We start from the raw sequence: 18808 nt of genomic DNA, 5'->3' as shown, positions 1-18808 counted from the left end.
GGGCTAAAGGCGACATCCTTTTCATTATTTAAAAATCGATAAAAGATAGTTATATTTTTTATTAAAATAATAATTAATTTTTATTTAAAACAAAGTAAAAAAAAAAGAAAAAAAAGAACAGTTTGTATATTTTAGTTTTAAAGAAAAAAAAATAAAGCAAACGTACTTTTGGATACACTTCCAGCGGTGGGAAGGAAAAATCCCATTAAACCCCCTCTCTTTTAGTGGGATTTTTGAATTGTGAGTTTCTTTTATGTAATTTTCTTTTTTGTTTAAATGCTTTGTTCAGTGAGATTAGACAAAAATAATTGTTAATCCCACCAAAATGAGGTTATGATGGATTTCAAAATCAGCTTTACTGTTTGTTTTGCTTCATATCATTACTATTGTCACAATTCAAAAAAGTTTCAATATATATATATTTGGAATAATATTTAGATCTATTTGATGAGCTTACAGATAAATTTTTTTAAATTTTATAGATTTATAAATTCATAAATTTCAATCCAAATTGTTAAATTTTAAGTTTCAACTAAACTTGGGGTTTGCTCTTTACTAAAGTTTGATTAAATTAAAATTTAATCTATTAATTATTTTATAAAATTATGAATAATGAAAATGTTTTTTCGTAAATTTAAAAAATTTACAAATATTCAAATTCATAAACTTTTTACAAATTTATGAATTTATGATTTTGTAAATCCGTGGAATTTAAAAATGATGCACGAAAGAAACAAAAAATAATTTGCTAAAAGTTAATGCCTTTTGAACATTTTTATAATAAAAAAATTGGATTCCTTGAGTATTTTTGAATGTAAATAGAAGTTCCTAACTTCGATTGCAATAAAAATTTAATGTGATTTGTGAGGATATTTATAATGTCATTGCTAAAACTTTTGAGGATGAAAATGTTTTTTCTTATATAAGACGAGCATAATTTATAAAAAAAAATAATAAAATCAAGATTTTATGTTTTCCTAATAGCATTTTAATAACTAGGTAAACAAGTTGACAGCTGCTTATTTATCATACCCGATGGATTGATGTTGAATTAGTGATCAATATCAAGGACCTTGGTGTAATTTACTAAAAAATAAATTCCCATTTCTTTACTTGCCTTGGCTTCCCATGCTCTTTTGCAGAAAACACGGAAGTCCAAGTTTTGATTCTCTGTTCTGTCAACAACCATTCCTAAAGCTCTTTGTACTGCTAAATCCTCAAGTTTTATTCACCAAAAAAAAAAAAAGAATTCCTCAAAATTTTCCTGTAGGTTCTCTGCTCTTATGGCATCATTACTCAAAGTGAGGATAGGAAGAAGCTGTAGCCGACCAATCTTTTGATATCTAAGACAAGGACGGAGGTATGTTTGTTTAAATCCATTTCCACTGTTTTCATCTCTGATTATTTAATTTATATATATATTTTTTTGGGTTTTGAATATTGCTGTTTTTGTTGTTTTGGGTTTTGTCAGTGAGCCTTCTTCCCTGTTGTTTTATTGTTTGTTTTCCTTCATATCATCAATTTCCTATAAATTCAAAAAAAAAAAACAAAAAAAAACTATGGAGGCTTGTATTTCCGTTGTTGTATCCATTCTTAGCTCTGTTGCTGGGAAAGCGGCGCAGTACGCAGTTGATCCCATTGCACGTCAAGTTAGTTACTTGTTCAAGCATGAGAGCAAGATTCAAAACCTCAGGGATCAACTTCAAAAACTGAAGGATGCAAGAGAAAGAGTGCAAGAGGATGTTAATGCGGCTAAGAGACAGGGACAGGAGATATTTAGCTATGTGGATGAGTGGTTGACTAAGGTCGATCGGAAGATCTGTGACGACGCTGTTGCGCAATTGGATGAGGACGAAGAGAATGCAAAGCCGAGCTGTTTCGTTTGGTTGTGTCCTAATTTTAATTCTCGTTACCAACTCAGTAGAAAAGCTGAGAAAGAGGCCAATATCATTGCTGAACTCTTGAAAGATAAAGACCAATTTGATGATAGAGTATCCTTCCCACCTGTTCTAGAAGGGATAGCTATTAGACCTGACAAAGAGTACGAGGCCTTTGAGTCAAGAACGGGTGCTTTCGTTGCTGTCATGGAGGCGCTTAAAGATGCTAATTTGAGCATAATTGGTGTTTACGGGATGGGAGGTGTGGGTAAAACCACCCTAGTCAAACAAGTCGCTAGACAAGCCAAAGATGAAAATTTGTTTGATGAGGTGGTCATGGCAGCCGTAACCCAGAGTTTTGACATCAAGAAAATTCAAGATCTGATTGCAGATGAATTGGTTCTGAAGTTTGAAAAGCAGAGTGACCCCGGGAGAGCAGGCGAACTACGTAACAGACTAAAGAAAATCAAGAAGGTTCTTGTTATTTTGGATGATATTTGGGTGAAATTGGATATGGAGGCTCTAGGAATTCCTTACAGAGGTGAACACCAAGGATGCAAGATCTTGTTGACGTCTAGAGAGCTCAATGCTTTATCTTCGATGGATTCGCAGAAAAACCTTGCAATTGACTTATTAGAAGAAGAAGAAGCGTGGAGCCTGTTTAAGAAGATGGCTGGTGATATTGTTCTAAGCCCTGGCTTTCGTGCTATGGCAATTGAAGTGGCCAAAAAATGTGCTAGATTGCCGATTGCCATTGTAACAGTTGGGAAGGCTATGAAAAATAAGAAGAGTTTGTTTCAATGGAGGAATGTTTTGCAAGAACTAAAAAGGCCCTCTAAAAGAAACTTCAAAGGGATACCAGCAGATGTATACTCAGCTATAGAGTTGAGTTACAAGTTTTTAGAAGATGAAGAACATCGACCGACTTTCCTACTCTGTAGCATAATGGGTCATGATGCTGCCATCGAGGACTTGTTGAAATATGGCATGGGTTTGGGGTTTTTTCATGGTGTTGACAAAATCGAAGAAACACGAGATAAAGTATCCGCATTGGTTAGCGACCTCAAAACCTCTTCTTTGTTACTTGATGGTTCCACCTTTGGGCGCTTTGATGTGCATGACGTTGTTCGTGATGTTGCCTTATCGATCGCTTCAAGGGACCACCATTGGCTTGCTCTAGGAAGGGATGATGCATTCAAAGAGTTGTCAAAAGAGGAAACAATGAAAACTTGCGAACTGATTAGCTTGCAGTATGCTAAGGTCTGTGATCTTCTTGATCATGATCAGTTGGAATGTCCAAATCTTACCTTTTTCTCTTTGGGTAGTGAGGATTCCTCTTTGAAAATTTCAAACAACTTCTTTAGGGGAATGCAAAAACTCAGAGTCTTAGATTTTGCCAAAATGTATTTTCCATCCTTGCCTTCGTCATTTTGTTTCCTAAAAAATCTTCATACTTTATGTTTTTCTGCATGCATGTTAGAAGATATAGTCATCATTGGAGAGTTAAAGAATTTAGAAATCCTTAGCCTCCGTAAATCTAAAATTCCAGTGCTACCGGGGGAAATAGGCCAATTGATCAAGCTAAAATTGCTAGATTTAAGTCATTGTTCCAGTCTTAAAGTAATATCACCAAATGTCCTGTCTCGTTTATCCAGATTAGAAGAATTATACCTATGTAATAGCTTTGATAGATGGGACGTTGAGGGACATGAGAAGCCAAGAACCAATGCTAGCCTTGTTGAGTTGCAACATTTGTCTCATTTGACAACTTTGGAAGTCCATATTCCTACTGTGCAAGCTATGCCAAAAGAATTGTTTTCTGAAAAGTTGGAAAGATACAGAATTTGCATTGGAGGGGTGTGGTGGCAGAATTATAAGCTAGAATCCTCGAGAGAGTTGAATCTCAAGTTGAATAAAAGTATTCATTTGGACGATAGTGGGGTTAAAACGTTGTTGAGAAAAACCGAAACTCTATGTCTGGATGCAGTGAAAGATGCCATGGACATGCTTTGTGATCCAGATACTGAAGGTTTCCCACATTTAAAACATCTTGATGTCCGCAATGATTCAGAGGTTAAATATCTCATTAACTCCATGGAGTTGGCTTCTTGTAAAGCATTTCCTCTTTTGGAGACATTGTTTCTTCTTGAACTGAACAATTTGACGGCCATATATTATGGTCAACACCAAGCTGAATGTTTTGGTCAACTAAGAATCATAAAAGTTGAACGTTGTAATATGTTGAAGAATTTGTTCTCATTCGCCTTAGCCAGAAAGCTCGGCCAACTTCAAGTAATTAAGGTATCTAACTGCGAGAATTTCACAGAGTTAATCGTAGAAAAGAGAGAGGAAGGGATTGGTGATGGTGACATTTTAGAATTCGGTCAATTACGCTCCTTAAAGTTAGAATATCTACCAAGTTTCAATCGCTTGGTTTACTCAGAAAAAAAGCGTTCCTCGTCTCAACAAGGAAGAGTTCAATCAAATGATGGAAGTTCATCTGCCAGATCGCTTTTTGACCAAAAGGTATTTATGTCAATATATTTCTTCTTTTCATTAAATTTTCAGTTCCAACATATTTTCTTTTGATCTCGTTTTCGTTCCTTTCTCTTAAACTAAATTTTCTATTTAATATGTGAATGTTATAATTAGGATAAAGAGCAAATTTATTATTGTAGGTGAGTCTTCAATTTTGTCATTATACTTTGGTTTTATTGAATTTTATTGCTATACTTTCAATTTTAGTGATTTTTGAATCAAAATTAATGAAAATAAAATATATCATAAAATATTCTATTAATATATTTAAAATAAGTATTCAATAAAACATAAAATAAGTTTTTTAAACTCAAAGCTTATCCACAAGGATTGAATTATTTTATTAATAAATATTATATTTTTGTTACATTTTAATTTTGAATATGTTTGCAATATTAAAATATTAATAAGAAATTTTGTTATTTTAATAAAATAATAATTAAATGAGTGAGTTGAGTAAGCCTTGGAAGGGAGATTTGATAGGTCAATCCAAATACGCCTTTGAAACTTAAAAACTCCAATTCACTTTCATGACATGGGCGTGATATAATGAACTTAAGAATTGATATTATATATATAGATAGTCAATTGCGCTTTATTTTTTGGGTTAGGAGTCAATAACTCACATTCAAAATTTAATGACTTCATTGACTTTATATAGTTGCAAATTCAAGTAAATATTTAATTTTTGTTTAATAATCTACTTGAAAATTATTGTCAATGGCAATTATATAGTATTTCTTTGTCTCATATCAATATTGGAAATCGTTATTAATTTTTTTAATATTTGAATAATAAGAAATTGTTGATTATCAAATTTTTTTTATTTGCAGGTCATGTTCCCATGCTTAAAGAAATTGTCGTTAGCTTGTATCACAGTTGAAAAATTATGGCATGATCAGCTTCCGGTAACGTCTTTTAGTGTTGAAAATTTAACTAAGTTGATTGTTGAGAGCTGTCATAATTTGAAATATCTAGTTACTTCTTCTATGGTTGAAAGCTTCGTGCAACTGAAATCACTTTATATTGGGCATTGTCATGAAATTGAAGAGGTAATAACAGTGACAGAAGGATTACCGGAAGAAGAAAGGATGAGGAAAATGGTATTTCCTAAACTAAACTTCTTGGAGTTATCGGATCTTCCCAATCTCAAAAGATTTTGCTTTAGAAATCCAAATGAATTCCTCTCTCTAAGGGAACGAAGGATAGCTGAATGTCCAATTTTGAACACATTTCATTCTGATTCTACAAGTGTGGGTACAATTGTTGGAAATGAAGCAGGAAAGAGTAGCATCTTAATGGTGAACCCTTGCATTGATGTATCAAAATATCTATTCGATGAAAAGGTACTTTTTTAATGCTTTTCTCCATTTTTTGAACATAAAATTTTTATTTCATACATTGTTGGTAGAGTTTTTAATTTTGTAAGTGTAGTTAAAATATTATCATATGTTTTTTATTATATTAATTTTTTAAAATTATATCCTATTGAGTTATTTAGTAATCATCTAAATTCGATGGTGTGGAATTTAAATTTATTATCAGTAGTGTTTTAGATTGTAATTTTCCTATTAACTTAACCTGAAAACAAAGTGATGAAGTATATATGTTAATATATTGCAAGACCAGAATGTATCCCTGAAGGTGATTTTTTTCTGATCTTTTATGTCATTTTCTTCAAGTTTTATAATTCTCCTTTTCATATATGGATTTTTTTCTCACAAACATTATAACATTTTATAGTCATCCAAAGAGATATTCTATCATTGTAGACTTAAAACTTTAAAATTGAAAGTCTTAATTATTTGAATTATAGAGGGGATTGTCGAAACTGAAGATGTAAAGGGTCAAGTTGCATATGATTTTTTAAGCTTCAGCTTGATTAGGCTGATTAAATTATTTTATTAATAAATATTATATTTTGGTTAAATTTTGTATATGTTTAAAATATTAATAATAATAGAAAATTTTATTATTTTAATAATAAAATATTAGTTAAATGAGTGAGTTTTTTGTCAATAAAATAAATGAGTGAGTTGTCGGCCTCTTATTAGCTTTAAAAACAGAACTTGATAGGTTTAATCGATGAACACCTCTAATAATAAAACTTTAAAACTCTTACTTTTACAAGTCATGACTTGAGTGATATAATGAAATTATTGATATTATATATTACTATAGATCTAAAATTGCACTTTTTTTTTGGTTAGGAGTTAATAACTAATACATAAAATTTAATGACTGACTTTATTTATTGCAACTTCAAGCCAATATTTGACTTTTTTCTAATTATTTCATGGAAGATTATAATCATTGTACGAAGTTAATTATTTCAACCAAAAGTCTTTCTAACAATCCATTTTATAAATATTTTAGATTTTGGAGGAAGATGGGGTCTATGTGCCACCCTAGCCTTCCTTTAAAATGTACTTTTTTATTTTTTATTTGATTTTAATTTTATTAGATAAATTTTATAAGAAAAATAATAGATGTAAAAATTACAAAACAATTTGTATCTAATGGGTTTCAATTCACTTCGATTCAATATAGATATGTTGTTTTAAAAATTCTGAGAACAAATTGAGATTTTTTTTTAAATCGAGATTTGTTCAAGAGTTATTTTAAAATATTTTATCTTGTCTAAAATATATATAAAATTATATTTTTATTATTAATTTAATGTTATATTTATATATTTATTATATTAGTGAAATTATTATTTAATATCTTAATTTAATAAATTTACAACATTTTTATTTGGTTTTTTTTCTTTTTTTGCCAATAACCTTTTTCAAAAAAAAATTTTAATAAAAAAATTTCATACAAAAAAAAGACAATTGATGTAGGGATGACAAAACAAATTCAATGGATTTTGATTTCTCTCAATCCAATAAGTACATTATATTTTAAAATTGAAATTAGGTCGAAATTTTTTCTAAATCGGATAAGGGTAGGAAACGGATTTAGGATGTTCCATCTCATCTTTGGTATATATTAAAAATATATTTTTTATTATTTAATTAATTTTATATTTATATATTTATATTAATAAAATTATTAGTTAATATTTTATTTTAATAAGCTATTATATTTATACATAATTAAGATATAATTTATGAACAGTATACTAAGTTAAAATTATCGAATTAATTTTGATTAATTTAGAATGGATGCGAGTTATACATATATGTGATAGGTTAAGATCATATATCAATTAATGATAACTTAATGTCTAGTCGAAATTGAAGTAGAGTTGAATTATTTTATTATTACATTTATACATAATTAAGATATAATTTATATTAAAAAATAAAATGTTTATGAATATTATACTAAGTTAAAATTATTGAATTATTATTTTTTAATTTGGATTGGATGCAAATTATTTATATATGTGATAGGTTGAGACAAGATATCAATTAATGATAATTGAATGTCTGGTTGAAATCTAAGTGAAATTAAATTATTAAAAATTTGAGTTAAGAGTCAAGGTGTGTATAAACGCACCCTGACTCGACCTCTTTCTATCTTTAAAAGATAGTGTCCATGCATCTTCCATTAATTTGACTATTTTTTTTGCTTGGGCCATTTTTTTAGTTTTAACTTTTTTTTTTAATTGTCTATTTTAACATTTTTTATCTATGCTTTGGAAGATAAATTAACAATAGAATTGTTTAGGTAGCAATCCTATTTAGAATTTTTTTTTACCCTTTGATTCTTTTTTTTTTAAATAAAATAAAATTTGTAAAAAATTGGATCAATAGATGTTAAAATAATTTTTATTTGATAGTTTTCGATTAACCAATTCAATAAGGATGGTTTTTCTTTTTTGAACTCCGAAATCAAGGTTAGAGATAAATTTAAAATGTTTTTCTTTGTCTCGTCTCATGTTATACATTAGAATATATATTTTATTATTTATTTATTATATTAATAAAATTATTATTTAGTACATTTATTTAATAAAATACTATATTTATATGTTGGGTTAGATTTGATATAAAAAATAATATTCCGAAATTAAGTTGGAGTTAGGATAAGCATAACATGCTTCTACTCGTCCATTGTCATCTTTAAGTGGAAGTGTCGACTTGGTAAATTCATTTGGGTCATTTTTCTTTTTTTTTTTTCCTTTTTGCTTGGCACTTTTCCTTTTTTAAGTTTTAGATTTTTTTTAAGTTTTTAAATTATCTACTTTAATATTTTTAACTATATTTGAAAATATGAATTTGTATTTGATTTGTTAACAAGTTTGTAAATAAAATAAAGATATTATCCCCAAATTAATTAATAAATTATTATAAATCATTGTTTTTATTAAGAAATTATAAAAAATTATATTCATTGATTTATTAAATTTATTTAACTATAAATAAATAAAAATTTAGATCTATAAGAAAGTGTGAGTATATTGCTAGTATAATTAAAGATGACGGAGTTGTAGAAATATATAGTCAATGGCAATAATATATTATTTCTTTGTGTCATATCAATGCTGGAAATCATTGTTAATTCTTTTTAATATTTGAATAATAAGGAATTGTTGACCGTCAAACTTTACTTTTATTTGCAGGTTGTGTTCCCAGGCTTAGAACAGTTGGATATAAACTTCATGGACGTTAAAAAGCTATGGCATGAGCAACTTTCAGTAACTTCTTTTGGTGTTCAAAATTTAACAGAGTTGCAAGTGTACAATTGCCATAATTTGAAGAATATATTTACTTCCTCTATGGTTGAAAGCTTTGTGCAACTGAAAACACTTTCTGTTCAAAAGTGTAATGAAATTGAAGAGATAATAATAGTGACGGAAGGATTAGTAGAAGAAGAAAGGACGAGGAAAATGGTGTTTCCTAAATTAGACTACTTGGGCCTCAGGGATCTTCCTAAGCTCAAAAGATTTGGCTTTGGAAATCCGATTGAATTCCCTTCTCTAACATATCTGCGTATAGAACAATGTCCTGTTTTGATCATAGTCCATTCTGATTCTACAAATGTAGGAACAACTGTTGGAAATGAAGCAGAAGAAAGTAGCATCTCAATGGAGAACCTCCACTCGGATGTCTCAAAATACCTATTCAGTGAAAAGGTATTTTTTTAATGTCTCCTTCCATTGCTCCAATATAAACTTAAAATTTGTTTCAAATAATTAAACTCATTTACAAATTGATAGGTAAAACTATATGTTTGATAGAAATAACACCTAATTATTAATTACATCATTCGAGTTTAAGAATTTATTTTTGATTTCAATAATCTGAGGGTAAACTACTTATATTGCTAATTGTTAATCAGATTCCTAACTCCTAAACCCTAAAGAGTGATATTAAATGTATCTTTTTTTTTGCTCTTCTTATGCTATTTTTTTTTCAAATCTTTTTTAAAATAAAATTACTTAATTACTCTTTTTCATAAGTTTCCTATATTTATATCCAATAAGTTATACAATTTTTCAAAAATTTATTTTCAAAATTTTATAAAAAAAATATAATTAAATAATTTTACTTAAGGAAATTTTAAAAACTAGGGTATAAAGTGAAAAATAAGGATGTATTTAACACCCCTCAATCCTAAATCTTAAATAATCTTTGGATCAAAATTTTAAAAAATAGATTGACGTGTTTTGAAAAATAAAAAATAAAAAAGCATTTAATGGCAACATAATAAATATTAAAAAGAAAAGTATGTAAACTATTAATATATTTGTAAGAATAAAATACAATAATTTGTTTACCAAGATAGAATATATAATTTTATAGTATAACTTTGGATTGATCTCTAATTTAACTAGAGAGATACCTTTAAACTTCAATAATCAGATTTTGTTTTTTTTTTTTTTTCAAATGTATACTTAACTAGTTTTTCAGTAAAGTTATATGCATTAAAAGATTTTTGAATTCTAAAATTTTGTAAAAGTTGATATGTATCAAAAGTTAGAAAACGATTGTACCTATTGTTTTTTAACAAAAAAAATACATTAATAATAATGACATACTCAAATCAGCTAGTACTATATAGGTATACATGATTCAGTAAAAAAAAAAAATCACTACTTATATTAAAGATATACTTTTTTAAATTTCTCTTTTTATTCCACCATATTACAATCGTTCATTTTGATCCCTTTCAACAACTCATCCTCCGTCCCATTAATACTTGCATGAATTGTGCAGTTGGCATTCGCAAATCTACAACAACTTCACCTCGGATGGGATGATGGGATGAAAGAGAGATTGCATGTCCTACGACTTGCATCAGACTACTTTTGCAAACTAAAAGTTCTCGGACTTGTACGGTTTCCTCGACAATTAGCCATATTCCCATCTTACCTGTTCCAATTACTATCCTTACCCAATCTCGAAAGCCTTCAAATAGAACATTGTTACTTTGAAGAGTTGGTATTCCAAAGTGAAAGAGTTGGTGGTGAGGAAGGATTCCAAAATCTAAGGATTTTACGCGTGGAATGGTGTTCCAAATTAAAAAGTAATTTAGTTCCATCCTCAGTATGTTTCCAGAATCTGATGACTCTTAAAGTTGAAGAATGTGATGGGATCATAAAATTAGTTACACATTCAACAGCCAAAAGCCTAGTGCAGCTCAGAGAAATGAGCATAAGGGATTGTGGAACGATAGAAGAAATAATAGAAGGTAGCGATGGGGATCGTGATGAAGTGAAGGATGAAATCATTTTCCCCAAACTCAACCTTTTGGAACTGAGTGTGCTACCAAATCTAGAAAGCTTCTGCTCATCGGGGAATCATACCTTTGGATTCCCATCCTTAGCAACAGTAGTTGTGCAAGTTTGCCCAAAGATGAAGATGTTCTCTAAGGGAGGGTTAAACGCTCCGATGTTGCACAAAGTACGACCATATGAGTGGGATGAAGGGGATTGGATTTGGGAAGGAAGCCTTAATAGCACCATACAAAAACTGTTCACGGAAAGGGTATGTTTTTTCAAATTTCTTTGATTATCATTGAAAAAGAAAATTTGTGGTTGGGAGCGTTGATGACGACTCCATTGTAAATCAAAATTAATTCATCTTTTCGCCTTCATGACCAATTAAATTTAATTTTTGTTGGTGATTATTATATATATGTAGAATCCCATGGAGGAAATGCAGTATTCTATAGAAGATCAAGGCAATCCTTCAATTTCTAACACACAAGTAAGTCAAATTTCATTCTATAAATCTTCAGATACCATTCATAATAATATAGCTTTTGTTTCTTTCAACTCAAATGCTTTACTTTTCCTCATCAATTAAGTAGGAGTTTGATGCCTCCTTCCTAGTTCATATTTCTCTTATCATTATAATATTATGTAATTTTTAAACAGTTTTTCCTTTTTATTTTCATCAGGATTTCTATTTAATTTACTCCTTTTAGGATTTTCTAGAGCAACTGAAATAAATACTTTTGCTTTTCAGTAATACTGTTCTTTATGGCTAGAGAATGTTTAAATTTATAATAAAGTAAAATAAGAAGAGGGATTATGGTGACTATCTTCAAATGGCAAGCGTGGCAAGGTAGGAAATTGTTGAAAATGTGTATTTGAGACACCATGACTCTTGTTTCTTCATTTGAAATCAGAATGGCTTTGTTATCATTCATTATGATACTGATTCTTCGAAGAGTAACAAAAGTAATTTTCCAGTAATTTTCCTTTGCACCTTCACTAATATTTGTTCATTATGATTTCATAATCCAGTCAACATAGTCGAGAATTCTGAAGAAGATCAGCTCAATCCTTCAACTGCCAAGAAACAGAGTAAGCCAAAAAGTCTTTCTATGCATCTTGAGACACTATAGCTTATGTAGCACTCATCTAATGCAAATGATTTTTCTTTCCTTGAATAAGGTAAGTTCTTCATTTGAAGGTGTTTTCTTCATCTCAAGTGCAGAAGTCCAAGGGTTCTAATTCCTATTTCCTTCACGGCTAGCATTTATGTGCCTTGGCAGAGTGAAGTAAACAATGTATGTATTTTGAGACGTCATTATTGATGCTTCGTCATTTGAAATCAAATGGTTATAAGATTTCTTTATTATAATACAAGGGTTCTTTAAAATGAAATAATGGTACTCCTTTTTTTCGGTTCTTTTGATTGTCAATTATCATATTACTAAAGGGAAGTGCTGCCAAGCTATGCTGTCTCTAAAGCCAAGTTTAATCATGCTGCATTTGATCAACCTGTAAATGGTCGCAGCTTCTTTCTTTTAGTCTTTTATGTTTCTATGGTGACTAATTATAGCTTGTCATTTATTTGATCAACCTTGGAAGTAATAACATATGTACTACTTTTCTATTTTTAATTATCTCGGTGTCGAGAAGTTATGGATGACAACAATTCTGAAGTCAGAGGATAAGGAGAAATATTATGAAGTTCTGGATCACATACTTATTTTGAAATTTCAAGGATTTGCCACCCTCCCTTTTTGGGAAGGTAAAAACTATTTCATGTTGAAACTTGACAGAAAGCTCAATTCATATTTTATTCTGAAGGCTCAAATTGATGGTTCTTGTTTGGGCTGGCTGATGGTTTGTGTTTGTTTACAGGTGATTTTCTGCTGCATTGAACCAATGGCAAATTCTTGAGTCCATTGGGTGCCCCAAGGTGTGGTGTGCCTACAACAGCTTGTGAAGGGGCAATTTATCCATCCTGACTATAAACTGTTCCATTCTACTCGACCCTTGTGCCGAGTTCCATGCTACCTTAGTGGCACTGTTTAGAAGCAAGATTTGATGGATCATGGTGAACAAGGTTAGTCGTTTTCTTTGTCCTTAGGCAATTTATGTGCTTATATATTAATTATCACTTGATTTTCCCCCCATGATCTGTGATTGACATTTTTTATCATCAATGTGAATTGTAATTACAGCATTCAATTGTCAAGGAGGGGGATGGTGCAGGGAAATTGGCAGAACAATGCCCCTCCCAGTTTTCTCATATGGTTAAGGCCAATTAATCCTATTGATCGAATGGAAAAACGGGAAAGAATCCAATCGCTGTTGAAGGTTTACAAAGCATTTGCCTCATGTCAAGTTAAGAAGCTGGTCCTTATTAGCAAAGGCTTGCTAGTTTCATTTCATTAAAATTGAAAATATATACAAGTCAAACACTTGCAGGGAGGCCCAACGACCGAGAACTCATTGAAATGGAGCAGTTATTTCTGATTTTCATTTTGGACATTTTCTATAAGCATTGACATAAACAGAACAACCTGCGGCAAGGATCTTGGTCCCCTGAATACACTATAAACCAAGAGTTTCAAGTACAACGAACGAAGGATCATTGTTCAAGTACAATAGTTTTTATTTACAATAGACATCAGTTTTAAAGTTGAATTTTTTTGTAATTTTTTTGAAGGAGTCTTTGGCTTCGAATTTTATAAAAAGTGTCTTATTTTTGTTTTAATCATTGATAAGTAATTATGAGAATTTAAGTTAATGACATTAATTTCTTCTATTTGCAGCTTGTACAATTTTTTTTTTTTACTATTGAATCAAAATATCTAAAATTAAAAATATTACTTTGTCACAAATTAGTCAAAAATTTAATTTTAATTCAATGATGAAAAATATAAAAATACACTAATGTAATTGAATCCTTACTGTCTCCCTATATATATATATATATATATATGTATATCTCCAAACAGAAAAAAAAAAAAGGCATGCTTGAAGTAGCTAGTGTAAAATTAAAATGATATAATAAACAGAAAAAAGCCATAGAAAGGCAATGGTCGCATTGTTTTCAAACCCAGAATATGGTTTTGGTTCAATTATATTCTCAAAGCTAAAATAACGGAAAACATCTTCCACAAGGTTGAATAAAGCTTCAAAATTGAATTCAGCTTATTTAGTTGAGATAAACTTTGATATCAATTCCATTATCAATAAGGAATTGAACCAATGCTATGATTTTTCCTTCAAATTTGTCCCTCTCCCTGGGAGTATATGCAGTAGTATATACATCAGCTTCTCTCGCTTTCTCAGCTAAAATCCGCCTAATTGCCAAGCAAGCAGGATTGTCTGATCTTGATCCCAGTACTGCTTTAATGTCTTCAGAGTTTGTGCCAACCACAGCAACCTGCTTACATATCACCCTATGAGTAAGGGAAGCAAAAACAAAGCGCTTTGAGATGAAAATATCAAGTGTAAATGGCTCCATGTAGGCTATAGTGCGTTGTTTAAATGACATGTTCATTTGGATTCTTCGACTTTTTCTCCTTTCTGGTAAGTGTAAGGCCTGCTACCATCGTCATCAGGTAAATCCTTAAAAACACACCATGATAATTCCACTGGTTCATCAGTTTGCATGTCAAAAAAAATATCTGAAAAAATTCAAAAATTTCAATTGTTAGATTCTCCTAAAGGACTTTTGAGTGAACACATATATTTCCTCAAAAGAAGTAAGAGAAACAACCATAATGCCAAGAACATAGATTAATCAATATCAGTTTGTAATTACATTTCTAAGAGATATCCATCCATGTCTTGCTCAGATGAAACAACCACCTTCTTCCTTTTTAATCATGAATAATCTTCATTCTGGTTGTGAGTTGCCGCAATAATCAGATTCAAGAAATTTGATATCTCACATACATGTGTCATGAGTTTGAAGCTAGGAATCACTTAAGAATGATAGCACCATTGCTCCAATTGAATACCAGTGCACTTAATTCCTACCCTGTTTTCTGTAGACATCCAAGCTGTAAGAAATATATATATATATATATATATATATATATATTCAATAAGCAAAATGCTCACAGAAAGTAATACTAATAAAAGTAGTTGTAGTAAACAAAGAGGGAGATAATGGAAGGGCAAAAAAGTACATGGCAAAGAAGGCTACAGTGTTTGCAGACCAAACAATTGCAAAAGACTACCAAAAGAAAGGGATTATAACATTTAGGAAGGGGATGATGAGAAAGAGATAATTAAGAGCTATCTTCTTTTTCATTCTTTGAGCAGTCCCTGGCTTGAAGGGATGGAATTGCTGTAAATAGATAGGCAATAAGTAACTGAATAATGTTGTTTGTAGAACTAACAATAAACTCAATAGAAACCCTTTAACCAGAGCATTCAACAAATTAGTAGTATTAGGGGAAAGCTTTAGGACTCACTCACTGAACATCCAAATGTACCACATGCTCATCAACCTCCAAATATCAGGTTCATTAGATGGAAATATGAGATTGAAAGACAAAGCTCTGCACAACAGCAATGAGACATAGCCTTGAACCTCAAAAATGATATGCAAGGCAGCTCCAGGCACAGCAGGGTTTTTAGTAGCTGTGGAAGCCCTTTGTGCAAAGGTTGCAGCAGTCTTTTGAACCACCTGTTGTCAATATAGCAGTCGGACATCCTCAAAATCGACCATTTCCCCATGTAAAATGAGGCCAACCTGAATAAAAAAATGAAACTTTTTGAGGTCCTTGTCAAGGGATTCAGTGGAAGGAAAGGAAGTAATGGAGATGTTGTTGCTTTCTTTTTCGGGTTCAGATTCTGAAGTTTCATCTTTGGGTTCTTCCTCTACTGTTTCTGTCCGAGTATCTACTTCATTTGTTGCATTGGCATTTCTGCAGCGAAGAAACTTGGGATTATTGTTGTAGTCCTTAAAAACTTCTTGGTGCACAATGAACCTTAAAAAGGATAAATGTTGTAGTCATTACCAAAAATTAGATCTCTAAATTTAAAACATGACATAATATCATGGCATGAAAATCATATAAACAAAAGACAACATCTCAACCAAAATATAATGGCTAAAATCAGAGAAATTCAATTTTAAAATAACAAAGGATCAAATTTCATGGTAAAAAAGGACATATAACATAAACATTACAATCAAGCATATTAACGAGAAATCAAGTTCAACTTTATAAGGAAAAAAAAGCAGAGAACCAAAAAACAGCACATATATAACAAGCAAAAATTCTACTTAGTAGTTGGAACATGTTAGAAAAAAAAAGACAAGTCAAGCAGCAAAACCAAAGCTTAAAGTCTTAACATGCACTTATCTATTGTTACCAAATGAAAATGAAGAAATCAGAACAAATAAAAAAAGCTAGCAGATGTGATTAATTCTTACCAACTTGAATACAATGTTAAACAGGCACCCTAAATTTCCACTCCACTTTCTTATTTTCTGAGGAACCAAACAAATCCCAAGATCTCCACAGAACCAACATCATCAACCAAAAGTAGATAAAAAAAATTCCAAACATACACTCACAAAGCCATTTAACAAAACATAACAGCAAAATAACAAACAAATGAAGCAAACCCAGATTGAAGAATGGAAGCTTTGAAAAATTTTTAAAAAAAATTATACCCACAAAAACCAAAATGAAGGACACTTTGAAAATCATGAAAAAAAAAACAAAGATAAAAATCAGATATTACAACAAGAAAAGAACACCCAAAAAAACATACATTTAAAAAGTAATAATAAATGTGAGACAAATAAAAGGCATTTTTCTTACTTTGGAATTGGAGTGGAGCCAGTGACTATTTGGAGTGTGAGAGAACGAAAAAATAAAATGGAAAGTGAAAAAGAGAAAGTAAGGAAAGTTGAAGAGAAAATAAATCCTTGAATTTGCTTGAAATCGTTTTAGAGATTACCCCAAAATTTTCTTTTTACATTTTAGAACTCAATTTTTGCAACATATTGTGGTAAGCCATTTGAACTTTTTTTGGTCGGTCACTTATTTTTAAACCTTTTTTGGAAAAGGATTTCTCTAAAAAAAAAAAATTAAAAGAAATGACACCGTTAAAGTATTTGATTTTCATGAATTACGATGATATCATAATTGGGCCTTAGGCCTTATTTTTGCTCGGCTAGAATTAGGCCCATTGAAATTTAAAAAATGCTTATTTAACATATTTAAATTGAATTCAAAGTGAATTTTATGAAAATTGAGTTTATAGTAATTTGATTTGTTTAATTAAAATTTTAGTATTATGATGGTTAAAATGATTTATGCTAATTTAATTTGTAAAATTAATTTTTTTTTACAAAAATTAAGGATTTAGGAGGTTTAATTTCTAATTTAGAATAATGAAATGAGAAAAAAAATAAACCCGTCATTGATTAATTTAAAACAAACATTATTTGATTATTGTATTAGAAAATTTTTACAAATCATTAAGGTACAGCCGATAGATCAAATAAATTGAGTAATAACTTAATTGAGAGGATAAAAAATTTAATTATTTCCTTAGATTCTCTTTGATTTCTTCTATATCATTGTTTTTATCATAATTCTAATTAAATTAAAAAACGAACTAAAAATTGAAATAACTTTTACTTTTTATTATTAACATAACCTACCACTTTAATCCACAAGGATTAGTATACTACTTAATGTTACAATATTCTGAGTGACGCAATGCATCAGAATTCTGTCATAATGATCTCCCCCATTAACTCTTTAGGTGCTGCAAAACAGAACAAAAAAATTGACCTCATTTAAACCTTATTAAGAAATTTGAGAATATACATTGCAGCTCAAATTCTTCAGCTGTATTAGGAAGTAATTTTGAGGAAGAATAACTCAGATTGTCACCAAAAAACCTGAACTTGATGACAATATATGGTAAAATTGGAAACCAGGATTCTTGGAAGAAGTTCAAAATAGGAAATCGTCCGCCAATTTTTCTCAAAGTAGCCTTTTTTGTATATAAAAATTTAAAGTGGATAGACCGTATACCTTTGAAATGACTTATATTAGATTTCTCCAAAGGAGAATGCTGACAGTAGGACTCGGACTTAAACCTTACAAACCCTTGCAACTCAACCAAAGTACACATTGATTCAACTAGTGAAATAAAGATGGGATTCACTACTGACTTAGAAGCTTTTATTTTTCATTTTTAATAATGTCATGATTAGTAATTTAAATAATTATCGCGAATACATTTTTGTTCGCGTCATGTTTATCACATTTTTAGATATCACAAAAATCATTATGGTTATTACGGTCATCGCGATCGTGAATTTTTTTTACACAATTTATTATAAAATATAATAATTATAATTATAAAAATTCTTATTCAATAATTTTAAAACTAGTTTATAACACTCTATGTTTTTTATTTTTTAAAAAAATTATTCACAATTTTATTTATATTATAAAAAGCATTCATAAAATTTTCAAACATATATTTTTTATTTTTTTAGTTTTTAATCTTAGTAAGAGTAATAGATCATAAAATGCTAAATTTATTAAATAACTTAATCTTTTTGATACATTAATTTATATAAATTTTTTATCACAAGTAACTTTCAATAATTATATAATAAATACAATCTTCAATAATTACACAAAAATAGCAAGAATTAATCTAATATCAAAAGAATTGACAACAATATAAATATCAAAAAAAAAAA

At 29.7% G+C, this 18808-nt stretch overlaps 1 protein-coding gene and 1 long non-coding RNA gene across 17 annotated transcripts; one reads left to right on the top strand and one right to left on the bottom strand.

The window, feature by feature from the left end:
* Window positions 1–1128: 1128 nt before the first annotated feature.
* LOC111296924 (disease resistance protein At4g27190-like) lies at window positions 1129–13863 on the top strand. 16 transcript variants are annotated; one of them, XM_089769021.1, is made up of 11 exons: window positions 1129–1360; window positions 1472–4403; window positions 5249–5761; window positions 8989–9501; window positions 10586–11356; window positions 11513–11578; window positions 12121–12180; window positions 12271–12386; window positions 12742–12853; window positions 12967–13171; window positions 13290–13863. In XM_089769021.1, exons 2-7 carry the CDS (start codon window positions 1560–1562, stop codon window positions 12127–12129), a joined length of 4716 nt encoding a protein of 1571 aa, XP_089625147.1. In that variant the 5' UTR covers window positions 1129–1360; window positions 1472–1559; the 3' UTR covers window positions 12130–12180; window positions 12271–12386; window positions 12742–12853; window positions 12967–13171; window positions 13290–13863. The 16 variants fall into 16 exon arrangements, with proteins under 16 accessions (XP_089625147.1, XP_089625150.1, XP_089625157.1 ...); XM_089769024.1 differs by having other exon boundaries at window positions 12276–12386; window positions 13290–13825; XM_089769031.1 differs by lacking the exon at window positions 12742–12853 and having other exon boundaries at window positions 12276–12386.
* Window positions 13864–14122: 259 nt separating this feature from the next.
* LOC149515573 (uncharacterized) lies at window positions 14123–17098 on the bottom strand. The gene is made up of 4 exons (XR_016346817.1): window positions 16902–17098; window positions 15540–16058; window positions 14882–15107; window positions 14123–14744 (listed from the first exon to the last, which is right to left on the bottom strand). It is a non-coding gene; the product is annotated as an uncharacterized LOC149515573 (long non-coding RNA).
* Window positions 17099–18808: the final 1710 nt, after the last annotated feature.

The sequence above is a fragment of the Durio zibethinus genome, chromosome 12 (assembly GCF_047325235.1).
Source record: "Durio zibethinus cultivar Kanyao isolate XHJ-2024 chromosome 12, ASM4732523v1, whole genome shotgun sequence".
NCBI lineage: Eukaryota > Viridiplantae > Streptophyta > Magnoliopsida > Malvales > Malvaceae > Durio > Durio zibethinus.
The sequence above is the reverse complement of the archived record's forward strand: the minus strand, read 5'-3'. Positions and strand labels throughout refer to the sequence as shown.

Coding starts and splice junctions, on each gene's coding strand:
- LOC111296924 (XM_089769031.1), top strand. CDS start 1,560: ATGGAGGCTTGTATTTCCGTTGTTGTATCCATTCTTAGCTCTGTTGCT. Junction 5,762..8,988: donor AATATCTATTCGATGAAAAG/GTACTTTTTTAA, acceptor TTTTATTTGCAG/GTTGTGTTCCCAGGCTTAGA. Junction 9,502..10,585: donor AATACCTATTCAGTGAAAAG/GTATTTTTTTAA, acceptor TGAATTGTGCAG/TTGGCATTCGCAAATCTACA.